We start from the raw sequence: 15646 nt of genomic DNA, 5'->3' as shown, positions 1-15646 counted from the left end.
TATCGACACTGTGAGTGGCCAGAGTCGCGAACATGGAAGAAACGCAGAAGGAACATGTCAGCTCCCTTAGCGGTGATCAGAAGGCGATGCCGGCACTTCGTTCTAAGGTAAGTATTTCATCAAGAGCTAGTATGCGGTGCATTATGTCTTTGCCTTACAGGTTGGTTTTTATTTGTTTTTTGAGGGCATACAACTGCTTTAATAATTAGCAAATAAAGCCCCACTCCAGGTTGCTGTTATAATTACCCATGCAATGAGATCCACCCTTGCCTCTGCACTACATGGGTTAAAAGCTCTTTTGGTTGGGGAGAAATGAGTAAGTGGAAATACTTACCTTATTCCACACTCTCCCGGGAACCAGCAATTTCCTGCTCAGTTCCGTGATCCCGAGTTGTAAGTGGGCCCTTGTCGTCCTTGAGTAAGGCCTCGTACACGACAAAAATCCCAGCAAGAAACTTGCTGGGATTTTTTTTTTGCCGAGGAAACTGGTCGTGTGTACATTTTTCGACGAGGAAGCTGTCGAGGATTCCGTCGAGCCAAAAAGAGAGCATGTCTTCTTTTTCCTCGACGGGAATGGAGAAACTTGCCATGTCAAGTTCATCGACAGCCTAACAAGGAAAACGATGTGTTTTGCCCGTCGAGTTCCTCGGTCATGTGTACGAGGCTTGTGATCAAGGACTGCTGTACGTGATGACATCAGAGAGCTGTGATCACCCAGGCAGTGAGGTGAATCAGTTTTGGGGGCCCAGATGCACAGAAGTAGCCTGTGGGAGCAATGAATAAGGTAGGTATTTCAATGCATTGCTTCCCTCCCCAATCCAAACAAGTATTTTATTCATGCAGTATGAGGAAGGGTAGAGGGAATTGGGGCCCTACTGAATGGGAACATTTAACAGCAGCCCAGAGTGAGGCTTTCAATTTAAAAAACTGTAGTTATAGAATGGGAACATTTAACAACAGCCCAAAGCAAAGCTTTAAATTTAAATAAAAAAAAAAAGACCAATTTTGATAGATCCCTTCTACGTTTGTGATTTGTTATTTACCCCTATTTAATTATAATTGATTACCCTTTCTTAACTATTAATATACTTATGTGTATTTTATTATACAAATGTTTATGTATATGATTTGTACATCTCTTCTTTCTTGAAATTAATAAAAATATTTATCACAAAAAAAAGACCAGTAAATAAGCATTTAATAAAATAAATTATTTTACTTCATAGATATCATGAATATCGTTCATACACGCCTGTGGTATCAAGACTCCCATGGGGCAGAGAAAGAGAATATGGAGGGATCGGAGCTGTGTCCCTCCCTTCTGATCACCGGCCAAAGACAGAACCTCCTCCACTGGAAGCAAAGGGACACAAGCACTATGGATATGGAGGAGATCCCTGGCCAAGGTACTCATTGCCATCTTTGGGTTTCAAGCAAGCTGCATCTTTTGGAGTATGATTCATGTTTGTGTAATAGTTTCTCAGAATTTATTTTAACTTTTCCAGCCCTGGTGTTTCTTTAACAGGGTCTGTACACCAGGGGGGCAGTAAGGAGCCACAAAAAAAGGGGGGCCACTGCGATTGGATGTCACAGTAGTATGGACCGAGAGCTTCTTTTGCAGTGTGTGGGCATCAAAGCCAACTCTCTTTAACGCTGCACATGTGCTTTACATTGACAGCAGGAGGTTATTTATTATTATACTTACTTGCTCTGTGTAAATGAATTGTACAGAACAGCCCCGAACCTCTTCTTCTTGGGTCCCCCGCCGGCGCTCTCTGTCCATTACCCTCCTCTCGTTCCCGAGCCATGCCGCTGCGTTCATAGTGATACATGGAAGTGAGGGGAGAGAAGAACTGCAGATGTGTACAGTGCTGGATTGAATGAGGGCTGAGGTAAATATAAAGTGGGGGGGGGGGGCCAAAACCAATGCCTAAACATGTTTTACTGTAATGCAAGGAATGCATTAAGTAAGAAAAATATTTTAACTTAAGAACCACTTTGGGTTGGAAAAAAAATAATAAAATAATAAATATAATTTTCTTTTCCAGGTATCCACTCATGTCAGTCTACGATGTGTTATATTTGCAATTCAGCCCTGTTCCTCTGAAAATTTCTATACCTCATATTTCCCCTAACTCTAAGGCAGTGATCTCCAAACTGCGGCCCTCGAGGCACTATTTCATCCACTGATACCAATAATGGGGCACAAATCCCCCCACCACCACAAATGAATGGGCACGATTCCTCCCAATGGCACCAATAATGGGTCACAATTTCTCCCAATGATGCCAACAATGGGGCCCAATTACACCAATGATGGGGCACAATTTCTCCCAATGACACCAATGATGGGGATAATTTCTCCCAATTATAGCAATAATGGGGCACAATTTTTCCCAATGATGGGGCACATTTTCTCCCACTGACACTAAAGATGGGGGATTGTTTTTTACCACTGATGTCAGGAACTTTTTTACTTCCAATGGCCACAGTCCGGCCCTCCTAAAGTCTTAAGGACAGTAAACTGGCCCTTTGTTTAGAAAGTTTGGAGATCCCTGCTCTAAGGAATTTATTTATGACCTAAAACTAAGGGAAAATTACAGTATCATATAACATCTTTCCATTTCCCTATCTTTGTGTCAACATATGATGGGGAGTACTGTGTGCAACCAAACGAAAAGAGACAATACTGCCAGCCAACCAGAAATGTATTGATCACTCATAGTAGGGTGACCAGACATCCCCAGTTTCCGGGGACATTCCCCGGATTGAGGACACTGTCCCCGGACCAAGTCTGTCCCTGGTTTTGTCCCCAGATTGGATTTGTACAGGGGCTGGGGCAATTTCAAAGACAGTCAGAGCAGAATTAAAAAGAAAATCTGAATTACACTCTCCCGCTCTGCCGCTCCTACTTGCTTAGGGGGGGGGGTGTTTTTTCTTCATTATCTGTGCCCTTTCTGATGATCATCATGTGCTGGTGGGAGTGGAGGGAATATTTCTTCAGTTTCAGTTTCATGCCCATTCCGCTCGCATGTTCTTCTGCCTTAGCTCAAGTCTCCTTGCCTTCCCAAGCAGAGTGATCTTCCTCCGCTCCCCACCCAGTAGTAGCCGGGACCCGGAGAGTGAGGACGCGTACACACGGTCGGTCCATCCGATGAGAACGGTCCGAAGCAGACTGATGGACTGATGGTCTGATGTGCCTACACACCATCAGTTCAAAAACCGATCGAGTCCAACGCGGTGACGTAAAACGCAACGACGTGCAGAGAAAAACGAAGTTCAATGCTTCCAAGCATGCGTCGACTTGATTCTGAGCATGCGCGGGTTTGGAACCGATGCTTTTGCGTACTAACCATCGGTTTTGACCTATCGGTTAGGCGTCCATCGGTTGAATTTTAAAGCAAGTTCTACATTTTTGGACCGAAGAAAAACTGACTGATGGGGCCCACACATGGTCGGTTTGGACCGACGAAACTGAACTTCAGTCCATTTTCATCGGGTTTTGTCTGATCGTGTGTACATGGCCTAAGACTTGACAGTTTGTGAGGCGGGCGACGGTGGCGACGGGCAGAGAGCCGCTTATTGGCACCATTACTTTTTTTTCACAAGAAAATTGGCACCATTACTAGTAAAAACAAATATGTCCCCGGATTTAATTTTAAAAATTTGGTCACCTTAACTTAAAGTGGAGTTCCACCCATAAATATAACATTACATCAGTAGTTTTAAAAAAATGTCATTAGTCCTTTACGAAAAAAAATGTTTTTTTTAGATGCCTTCAAAGTGTTGTTGCTAGGCAGAATAGTTAATCTTCCCACTTCCTGCACCTAGGTGCTTAATGCTTCCTAACCTACACTGCACAGACTCCTGGGAATGTAGTGGGTGTAACTTTCCAGGAGTCTGTGCATTCACCAGTCTCAAAGAATCATGTGACTTGGACAGCACAGGTGCTGAAACCTGATCTGACACTGCATGTGCAGCACTGAGCATGTTCGAGATCTGCAAGGCTGAAATCCAGGAAGTCATACAGTCTGGCTTCATGATGCCCACACTTAAGATGGCCCCAGTCAATTTCTATTTTATAAAGTGTCTAAATGCTGCAACAACCTAACAAAACTGACCTTAGTTTACAGACTAACTTTACTAGAATACATTAAGCTTGTGTATTACAGGGGTATTTATATTTAAAAAGTGAAATTGTGGCCGGAACTCCGCTTTAAAGCAGTAGAAAGAACTCAAGGACCAAACTCTGCTTTGCTGCACAAAGGTGATAAACGACCATCTGGTAACTCAGCAAACTGTTTCTATGGAGACGTATGCCAGTGAAGCAATAAGTGAGTACTAACTTCTAAAGAAAAATGAAGTTCATACTACTGTAGGCTTGCTGGATACGTATTATAGTGCACAAGGAAAGTTAATCGTTAACTATTTGCCTGGTTTTTATTGGGTCCGTTTGGCATATTACATAGTTGCTTGATTTTCTAAGGTTAGTCCTCTGTAAGTATGTTCATAGTATGCAATTTGGGGCAGATAGGGGTTGATTTACTAAAGGCAAATCGGCTGTGCACTTGGCAAAGTGCAGTTGCTCCAGAGCTTGATTAGTATATTTGTTATTATTTGAGTCTTGAGCAACCACATATATGCGGTTTTGCGGGTCGCAGTATATATATTGGTCTACTTCGCATTAGATTGGAATGAGTACCAGTCTTAAAGAACTTTACCAATGAATGCTTAATGTCGCAATCCTTTGGGTTCATATTTATGTTTGGCACCATCATTGTACATTTTATGTATTGATCACATTGAGAAAAGCCTTAGAGAGTTATTAATATTTGAAATCACTATGAGACTATAAGGCTGGGTTAACACCGTTGCGAATTAGATGCAGGTTCACTGCATCCAATTTGCAATAGCAGGAGATTTTGACGAGCTCTCTATGGAGCCGGTTTACATATCTCTGCAGCAGGTCCGATGCGATTTGGTCTTTTGCGTCTTTGGGTCCGTTTCAGGTCTGAAATAGGACCTGAAATGGTGAACCAGGACGCACCGGACCCCTGCTACAAGTCGCATGTGGCTCATATGTGAACCCAGCCTTACAGTTCCGATATGTATGCTTACTCTCTAAACACAGATAAATAGGTGGCAATCCTATTCTCCCTCTGTCATTCCTATTAGTTGACTATATAGGGTGGAAAGATGTCAGTTTTAATAGGTGGTCCCTAGTTTATAAATGCATCTTCATTTGTAGTTGTATATTAAAACCAAATATATTTGAAAATAATTTGTATCTATTTAGGTAGAAAGGAAGTTTTACATTTAACCACTGGAGGGCAGCATATTTCTCATTAAATATTGCGATTGGAATTCTAAGTTAACTGCAATTCCAAAATGCTACCACTAGATGATGCCAGAGTAGCAGATGTCTGTGAGAATAAGCTAGAATGTAAGGTTTTGAACATTTGGCAAGTGTTCTTACAAGTCTTTATAATACATATATAGATATAAAAAAAATAGTTATGTCCACCTTAAAATGCACGTCATCTCTAACATAGTAAAAATAGCCAAGATGATATGCTTCACTTCTTTGTTAAGCGCTTTACAAGTATGTTGCTTGAACCTGTTCTTGCATGTAAAACCAACATGTTGTATGTACCAAGTCAAATCTAAGCAGCTATATCTCACTGTAAATTTTAATTTTTATATGCTGTTCTGTGTGATATCCAGCTTCCCCAGGGATTTATCAGGTATAGTATATACATAGTTATGTTGCTCTACGCTAGACCAATATACCTATACAAAAATATCAATATCTGAAATTCAGTCTATAAATGTATGTTATGGGAAGATGATAAATGTAACAACGTTTTAATTTTGGAACAGTATATTGTTAAGAATGTTGCGTACTTAATTTTTTCTATTGGAATGTCCAAAACGGTTTAAAAGTTGTTAACAGCGTAAAATAATGGTGCTGGGCTCCTGGTTGGACGGTAAACACTAGAGGAAATAAGTCAAGGCTTCTAAGCTCCTGCATACACACCTTTAGACTTTGTAACCTCTAAGCAAATAAACTTGTAATTGTCATATCATCACACTACAGTATGTAGTAGTAAGGTATAGGTGTAATCATCCTGCAGCTTATAATGCACACTATAAGAAGTTCACAGTGTGCAGTGAAATCAGAAGCAACTTCTGTATAAAAGATAAGCCTGTACAAATCTGCAAGACTGTGCTCAGCATAGATGGGTGATTGACAGGTCTGGTGCTCTGTGTAGATGAAAGGGATTACCCCTCACTGCCTTTTTATTGGGAACAGAACAGTGCAAATGTTGTCAAAACATTCTATGAATAATTTCCGTACCAGCAACATGCCCATACGTCGCTGGACTTTCAATGGTTACCGGATGATGCCTGCAGCCACAGACATCACCCCACTACCGTTTTTAAGAGCCGGCAGCCAGCTCTCTCCCACCTGAAGACCCGAATAACCAGCCGGTGCATCTACTGGCTGGCCGGACAGCCGTACAAAGCTGGGATCAGCTCTGATATGGTAACCCAGATGCGATGACCTGACATCACTTCCGGTTTACCCGGATGTCAACAGCGCCTTTTAAAAAAATCAAAAGAATTCAAAAACACTGATCTCTCCAAAAAGAGTACCTGTCAAATGCCAATTGCTGTCACAAGGGATGTTTACATTATTTTTGGCAGCAATAAAAGTGATTGAATTTTTTTTTTTTTTAACGCAACAGTGTAGAAAAAATAAAATAAAATTATAATGAAAAAAAAAAAATTTAAGTACCCAGTCCCCCATGCTTGCATGCTATGGTGAACGTGTGTGTCAGTCACACACAACAGCGATGGTCCCACACATGTAAGGTATCACTGCAAATGTCAGATAATGGGCAATAATTCTAGCATTATACCTCCTCTCTAAACCTAAATGGTAACCTGTAAAGGGTTTTAAAGCGTCGCCTACAGATTAGATAGAATTTACGTCATTTGTAGCTGTTGCAAGGGTGTGCGCAATTTTAAAGCATGACATGTTTGGTATCTATTTACTCGGTGTAGCATCATATTTTATATTTTTTATTGTTTATATGTTCACAAAATAATTGGGTTATGTATTGTGTTTTTTTTTTTGTTTTGTTTTGTTTTTTTTGCATTCAGATTCAAAGAAGTGTATTTTTTCCTAAAACATTGCATTTGAAAAACCACTGCACAAATAAAATGTGACAAAAAAAATTGAAAAACCCACCAATTTATTCTCTATGGGCTCTGCTTTAAAAAATTTTTTTTTTTTTTTAGATGTTTAAAAAAAACAAAAACGCTATCACACACTATGAAACTCTAACTTTCTCTGTTGTTGTGCAGGGGCCTCCCAATACAGCAGTACTATGACCTGACAAAGCTGAAGAAAAGTGCAGTTCGTGAAAGTGATGATCTGTAAGTAAATAAACGCTTGTAACCAGTATTGATCACAACAGAAATGAGCAGCACCTTCTATGTCTAACTAATAAAGAACCTTCTACGTTCAATGTCAAACTAATAAAGAACCTTCTACGTTCAATGTCTAACCAATTAAGAACCTCTATGTTCTATATCTAACCAATTAAGAACCTCTATGTTCTATATCTAACCAATTAAGAACCTCTATGTTCTATATCTAACCAATTAAGAACCTCCATGTTCTATATCTAACCAATGAATAAAAGATGACCAACTGGGCACCTAAAGGAAGCAACCCGTGTAGTTACAAAGGGGTCATATTCACCCCACACACTCTTTCTTCTATTGATCTTTGAGCTTTGAATTAGTAGTTTCAAGGTTTGTGTCATTACTCATTCATATAATGGCTGTAAAAGGGGAAAGGTGATATGATATATGCTCATCATAAAGCCAAATTAGATGCATTATAATCCCTGTTCAAAGGTGAATTTAAACCCTATCCTGAGACAAAATCCTTTAAAATCCATCAGGATTGAATAATTGATTTTGACAGCATTTTAAAAAGTTCTCCACTTACAGAAGAGGTATTTTCAGTGATATACGAGGTGGAATAAAGAAGTTACAGGACAAGTTTTGTAACACACCACCAGATGGCAGCACAAGGCTGCATGCACAGTAAGGCCCCGTACACACGTCCGAGAAACTCGACGAGCAAAACACATCATTTTGCTCGTCGAGTTCCTTGTGAAGCCGCCGAGGATCTCGGAGAGCCAAGTTTCCTCATTGATTAACGAGGAAATAGAGAACATGTTCTCTATTTGGCCCGACGAGATCCTCGTCGGTTTCCTCGGCCAAAAGCCACATGAACGGGTTTCTCGGCAGAATACGGCTCCGGTCGAGTTTCTGGCTGAATTCTGCCGAGAAACTCGGTCGTGTGTACGGGGCCTTACAGGGAGAACCGACTTTCATAAGTCAATGTGCCAAAAGACTTTGTCTTGTGTACATCAGGAGCTGTGCAACTGGTGGTATTCTAAATACCTGCATTACTGCGTCTGCTATTTCATCATGGACAGCAAGTCAGAACAAAGAGGAATTGTGAAATTCTGCGTGAAACTGGACCAATCTGCCACAGAGAAGTTTGACATGTGAGAAATGCAAGTTTACAGCGATGCTGCAGTGAGTCGTTCGAGGCAGGGGCGGACTTCGAGGTGTCGCCAGGCTGATGACTTAGGAGCAGAAAGAACACCACGTCAAAGTCTGCCAAGAACTCCGTAAGCGTGGCGAGGGGACGAACTTGGCAGTAACATGGCGCATGTTCAGATTACACATGAGGATCGCATGGATTGTTTAGTATGACACACCAACAATGGCAGCATAGTTGTGGATTGTTCTCTGGGCGATCATCATGTACAAGTTGCCAAATGATTTCGTCATTTTCAGGGGTTGAGCTTGTTGAAGGTCTTCCTGATCTCACGTTGTCTTCCAGTGAGGTTCTTCCGCTCTTGAAGAATGTGTGCCACTCAAAACACCTTGGATGACTCATTGCAGCATCGTCGTAAACTTGCCGAATCATGTTAACCGTCTCTGTGGCAGATTTGCCCAGTTTCACACAGAATTTCATTTATTTATGTTTTAAAGGTACATTTTTCTTTTTTTTCGTACAAAACATACAATACAACAAACACAAATACGGAGCGAACATCGCCCATTACATTATTTTACGAAACTCTGGTAGCTGGTAAACATTCAGCATATGTATAGAAAAACACAAAAATAGGGAAAAGAAATAATAAAATTATTAATTTGCTCACTCAGGTGACAGGTCTACTCAATGGGCAGGGGTATCAGTCAAATTTCAAGGAGCGGGTGGTATGGTACTCTCGGAGTAAACCCAGGAGCCCCAAACTTTCAAGAATTTTTTTAGACACCCCCTGGCCTCATATGTTAACTTAGGATCAGCATTTTCAGAAATTAAACATTCAATGGTATATTTAACAGACCAAAAGGGAGCAAATAGGAAATGTTTATTATCAGGGTTTACATACTTTCTTATTCTTGATAATATAATAGCTAAGTTTTGTTATGTTTTCTTAGCCCAGTTTCATTGTCCACTGCGAACAATACCTAAGGCTCCATTCACACCTATGAAGGTGCTGCAGTGCACATGTGTTTTTGTATGTCTTGTTTAGGACAGCCTGTTCATTGTAATGCTTTGATGAAGGCTTCTTAGCCGAAACGCGTCAGTGAACACATGTAACTAATAAAGTACTTTTATTCAAGAGCATCTGAGTTGCCAGCCTTCCTGATTTAAGTATCGTATCTGTGGGGCCTGAATGTCCTGGCTAGAGCACCGGATCACAGTTTGTCACCTTTTATATTGGCAGTGGAGCTGGGGTAACAATTTGTTTCTCTCAATTTTAATGGGCTGTTCTAAGGACAAACATTGCATCAAAGAAGTGCAAGCATCTTTTCTTTTTTTTTTATCGCGCTGCACCAAAAGATTGGAACTTTGTCACTATGGGGTTGATTTACTAAAGGCAAAATAGACCATGCAAAGTGCAGTTGCTGCAGAGCTTAGTAAATGAGGTAACGCTTCAGTTTGCACAGAATACCCAATCATGCTTGCACATAAATTGGGTGATGGAATTCAGCAGAGCTTCTGCTCATTTACTAAGCTCTGGAGAAACTGCAAAGTGTACAGTCTATTTGCCTTTAGTAAATCAACACCTATGTGCTTTGGTACATGATTTGGATCTGTCAGTAGCAAGAAGATGTAATAGCACCACGCGTGCCTGCAAAATAAATTTGCCTTTTTTTGCATGGCCGTAATGCGCAAGTTTGTGCGCATTCATGCATCGCACAAATGTGAAACTAGCTTGAATCAAGGTTTTGTTTTGCCTCTGGGGGATTCTTTCTCTGGTAGAAAGTTCTCCTTCCTCTTCCATTCCCCATCTCTTCTGCTCCATTGGCCAATTAGATTGTAAGAAAGTTGCTGTGCCCTGTCAGGTAAGGTACCGTCATCTCCTCCAATACGCTGTGCCTGTATTTCTGTTGCCACCAGCCCCCTGTAGCCCTTCTTTGACAGATCTATGCTCTGCCCCCGTCTGGCCTCTGAGATCCGCACTCCTTCCAGCCACTTGTTTGCAGTAGGAAAGGTTGCAGAAGAGTGGGGGGAATGATCAGCTTTTATTCATTCATGTAAAACCTTTATCTCAAAATGGAAAAAATAACTGCTTATGAAGTGTTAGCTGGAGTTAAGTCTAGTACACACAATCAAACAAAAAAATACTGCTTTCGGAGCGATCGTACAGATAATCTGATTTTTAGTAAACAGCTTTTGAGAGCCGATCAGTTAATCCAAAATTACCATTTTCGTTTAATCAGTACAGTATTAGTCTGAAAAAAATCAGAAGAGCAAGACTACGCATGCTCAGAAATGTAGGAATACATTACAATACAATACAACACATTACATTCTTTTCGAAGTTGTATTCTGTCATAAGAGAATTTTCGTAACTTTAATAACCTCTTCATTTTCAATAGACTAGCATGCAAAAAAAATAGTCACGTCATGTGTATGAGGCTTTAGGCTTTAATTTGCTAGTTTGAAGTCCAATTAAATCTGCTAGTCAAAAGACGGCCATAGACGGTTCGAATCCTGTCTGGTTCTTGCCGAACCGGCTTAGATTTGAACCATGTGTGGGTAGGCTGATGGTACCAATTTGAATGATCAATCAACTTGGGTACAACCAGCCTGCCGGATTCACTTGCGATTATTGCTAGTGGCTGCTATAACCACTAGCAATAATCACTATCTTCTCCTGGTGGGGACATTTCATCCCCCCCCCCCCCCCCCGAAGCAATTGCTTGGCAGGAGGGATTCCCCACTGTCTGTGTTGATGGGGGATTGTGCACCGTCTATGGCCAGCCTAACAATACCCTCTCCCTAGAATGAAAATGATTGACAACTTGTCTTCCTGGAGTTCTTTAGAAATTGAAACCCCAACCCAGACTTGGTAGGGCTGTAATTGCTGTCCAATTGGAAGGTATCCTTCTAATAGGGGCACAACAGCATAAAAAACACATCATCTTTGTAGTAAAGTAGTAAAATCTATTCTAACCCTCCCTCATTCTAAAACTAAGCTAAAAAAAGAAGTTGTGAATAGATTTATACTTTGAAGCTGGGATTACTCCAGTTGGATTTAGCATGCGATTTTGTGCATTGTGCAGATTTGTGCATTTATTTATTTTTTTACAGTAGCATCCAAAATTCTTTACTTTTCTTTCTTTAACATGCCTGTGGAGTACTGTAACACATTTCATTTCAACTTGAGCAACACAGCCTAACCAAGCCCAATGCATATGGTTTGAAGGGACTCTCACCATAAAGAGTTTTTCCCCTTTGTTAGAAAACATGTTTAAATTATGCACATAAGTTATTGATTTTTATGTAAAGACCTTTTTACTCATTGTTATCAAGCAATATAATCTACAGCTGTGCAGATAGTTGCAACATGCATGGAATGTTATGAATGTCTGTCTTCTTGGTCATACTTAACACCTTTTGCAGGCACTAGTTACTGTCTCTGTCTAAAGTGAAGGTGATTTATATAAAGAGCACATTACAACAGTAACATTAAAAACATTATTAGGGCTTGTTTTTATGAGCCCTTGCCACCCCTCTGAAAAGTCATCTGCAGGGGAAGTTTAAATTGTTTTAACCATAAAAAGGTTGAAATCACCATGCCACAACCACAATTATATTATAGGCTTGCTTTGACCCATTAGTGATAATTACATTTAACCTCCCTGGCGGTATGATTCTTTCAGAAAAAACATGCTGAAAGCGGTACCATTATTTGCAAGGAAATTTGGCGTTTTATATTGTAGGTCTGTAATTTTTAGAAATAACTCACTTAAATCTGACCAAACAAGATTCTAATAGGCATCCCAGGTATGACATTTTTTTAAAAACAAAATTATAAATTATAATATAATAAATAATTATAAATAATTATAACAAATAATAATATAATTATAATAAAAATTATTCAATAATGTAATCAAATTAAAATCACTGAAATTTGCTCAGTTGCAGAATTGTTGCTGTCATTATTTTTTTTTTTTTATGACGAATTTCCCCACAAATCGCTATCGCACAATTCTGCAAGTGATTATAATTTATTATCGCTGTTTTTTAGCTGATCTAAAACTATTTTTGACATAAAGGGACACTTTTGGTTGCTATGGACAATCTACAGTTTGCAGGGAGAAAGAAACGTTTTTATTATATAAAAGTACATGCATGACACAGGACAGACCACTAGGGACAGGGGGGGTGTGTTTTTTTTACATACAGTACTGTAATCTATAAGATTACAGTATACTGTATGTAATGTGTTTGTTTACTTTTTTGAATTTGGCGCCGTTCTCCGTCCCCGTGCGTCGTAACGTCGCAGGGGACGGAGATCGGCGTCACACGGAGGCACTGTGTGAATCGAGCGAGGTCCCGCTCGCTCACACAGCTCGGTGGCATCGCTGGATCCAGGGACAAGGTAAGTAAAAAGTGCCTGTGGATTCAGCGAGGCAAGCCGAGACTGACTCGGGGTTACCGATCGTAGCAGGAAAATCTAACCCCGAGTCAGTCTCGGGAACACCGCCAGGCAGGTTAAAGGACTGCAACAGATAAATAACCATAATCAGTACAGTACATTTTAGTTGAGTTATATTCTGCCAACACAGAAAAATAAGTAACTATTCTTATTTATATTTTTAGGTATCCAAAACCTCCTGCTGCTTCTCTCAGGTTAGTCAACATTTGAATACATGTGGATTTGGAAGTTGTGAAAGGCTGATGGTGTGAACATTAGAACTTACCAAACTATTACAATATATTTTTTTACCACTTAAGACCCGGACTATTATGCAGGTTAAGGACCTTGCCCCTTTTTGCAATTCGGGACTGCTTCGCTTTAACTGACAATTGCATGGTCGTGCGACGTGGCTCCCAAACAAAATTGGCGTCCTTTTTTTCCCACAAATAGAACTTTCTTTTGGTGGTATTTGATCACCTCTGCGGTTTTTATTTTTTGCGCTATAAACAAAAATAGAGTGACAATTTTGAAAAAAAATCAATATTTTTTACTTTTTTCCTCAGTTTAGGCCGATACATATTCTTTCACCTATTTTTGGTAAAAAAAACGCAATAAGCATTTATCGTTTGGTTTGCGCAAAATTTATAGCGTTTACAAAATAAGGAATAGTTTTATGGCATTTTTATTAATAATTTTTTTTTACTACTAATGGCGGAGATCAGTGATTTTTTTCTTGACTGCGAAATTATGACGGACACATCGGACAATTTTGACACATTTTTGGGACCATTGTCATTTTCACAGCGAAAAGTGCTATAAAAATGCACTGTTACTGTGAAAATTACAATTGCAGTTTAGGAGTTAACCACTAGGGGCGCTGAAGGGGTTAAGTGTGACCTCATATGTGTTTCTAACTGTAGGTGGGCGGGGCTGGACATGTGACATCAGTGATCGTCTTTCCCTATATCAGGGAACAGACAATCACTGACATTGCCACAATGAAGAACGGGGAAGGTGTGTTTACACACACCTCTCCCCGTTCTTCAGCTCCTGTGACTGATCGTGGGACACCGGCGGCGATCGGGTCCGCGGGTCCCGCGGGTGCGGAGCTCGCGACCCCACGGCTGGGCTCTTAAAGAGGACGTACAGGTACGTGCTTGTGCCCAGCCGTGCCATTCTGCTGATGTATATCGGCATGAAGGGGTCCTTAAGTGGTTAAAGGTGTAAATACAATAGGCATAGAAATGGATCACCCCCCTCCTCCCCCCCTTTTAAATAATCAAATGTTGTTGCTTTGCAGACTGAAGTGGAGACATACACAGTTTTTTTTTATCCGGCTTTATTTACCCAATGCGACTTAGAACATCCAAGTGAAAGAGATAACACCAACATGTCAGAAAAAAATTGAAAAAATCAAAAACAGAATCACTGAGTTGGAAAAAGGATCACCCCCTTCAGTCAGTATTTTGTTGAACCACCTTTTGCTTTCATTACAGCCTTTAGTCTGTTGGAATATGTCTCTACAAATTTTGCACATCTAGACTTTGCAATATTTGCCCACTCTTCTTTGCAGAACTGCTCAAGTTCAGTTAAATTTGATGTGACCATTTGTGGCTGGCAGTCTTTCCACAGACTTTCAATGACTAAGCCATGCAAGGTAGAGAGGTGTAATTCGTTTTGGTCTAAATACAAATTCGGACAAATTTTTGGTTATTCAGAGATTTGGAGGTATACGAATCTCCAAATTAAATTGTAATGAAATTGTAATGAATAGTAACGAATTTCGATTAAATCTATTAGTTTTTTTAACTACGGTAATTCCAACTTTTTAGAAAGATAAGAATTTGGATCAGTTGAAAAGCGATCGACCAATTTGAATTCTGTGGGAGGAAATCGCTGGTTGTTAAGCAGTGGGCCTGGAAGCTGGCCGCCCGCATCCTTAACAACCATGAGTCATCATCTGTCAGAGGCTTCCCCACTGACAGATGAATGTAAAGAAAAGAGTGCCGACAAAAACAGCGTGGGGTCCCCCCAAAATCCTTACCAGACCGTTATCCGAGAACGCAGTCCAGCAGGTCAGAAAAGGGGTGGACAAGCCTGCTGACAAATGATTGCTTATGGTTGTTAAGGATGCAGGCAGCCGGCTTTCTGGCCCACTGCTTAACCTCCCTGGCGGTATGATTCTGTCTGGAATTACGTACCAAAAGCGGTACAATTATTTTGCAAGGAAATTTGGCGTTTTATACTGTAGGCCTGTAATTTTTAGGAATAACTCACATTTTTTTAAAAAACAAAATTATAAATTATAATATAATAAATAATTATAAATAATTATAACAAATAATAATATAATTATAATAAAAATTATTCAATAATGTAATCAATTCAAAATCACTGAAATTTGCTCAGTTGCAGAATTGTCGCTGTCATTATTTTTTTTTTTTATGACGAATTTCCCCACAAATCGCTATCGCACATTTCTGCAAGTGATTATAATTTATTATCGCTGTTTTCTAGCTGATCTAAAACCATTTTTGACATAAAGGGACACTTTTGGACAATCTACAGTTTTCAGGCAGAAAGAACAGTTTTTATTATATAAAAGT

The 15646-nt window shown here is 40.0% G+C and overlaps 1 protein-coding gene across 1 annotated transcript in view; it reads left to right on the top strand.

The window, feature by feature from the left end:
* Positions 1-15646, top strand: part of C5H7orf31 (chromosome 5 C7orf31 homolog) — a 63814-nt gene that overhangs the window by 25263 nt on the left and 22905 nt on the right. The window contains exons 2-4 of the mRNA XM_040352887.1: positions 1227-1406; positions 7372-7443; positions 13223-13252. Coding sequence (XP_040208821.1) covers positions 1227-1406; positions 7372-7443; positions 13223-13252 — 282 coding nt within the window. The remainder of the gene's footprint in view (positions 1-1226; positions 1407-7371; positions 7444-13222; positions 13253-15646) is intronic.

The sequence above is a fragment of the Rana temporaria genome, chromosome 5 (assembly GCF_905171775.1).
Source record: "Rana temporaria chromosome 5, aRanTem1.1, whole genome shotgun sequence".
NCBI lineage: Eukaryota > Metazoa > Chordata > Amphibia > Anura > Ranidae > Rana > Rana temporaria.
This window is presented reverse-complemented; position numbering and strand designations above follow the sequence as displayed.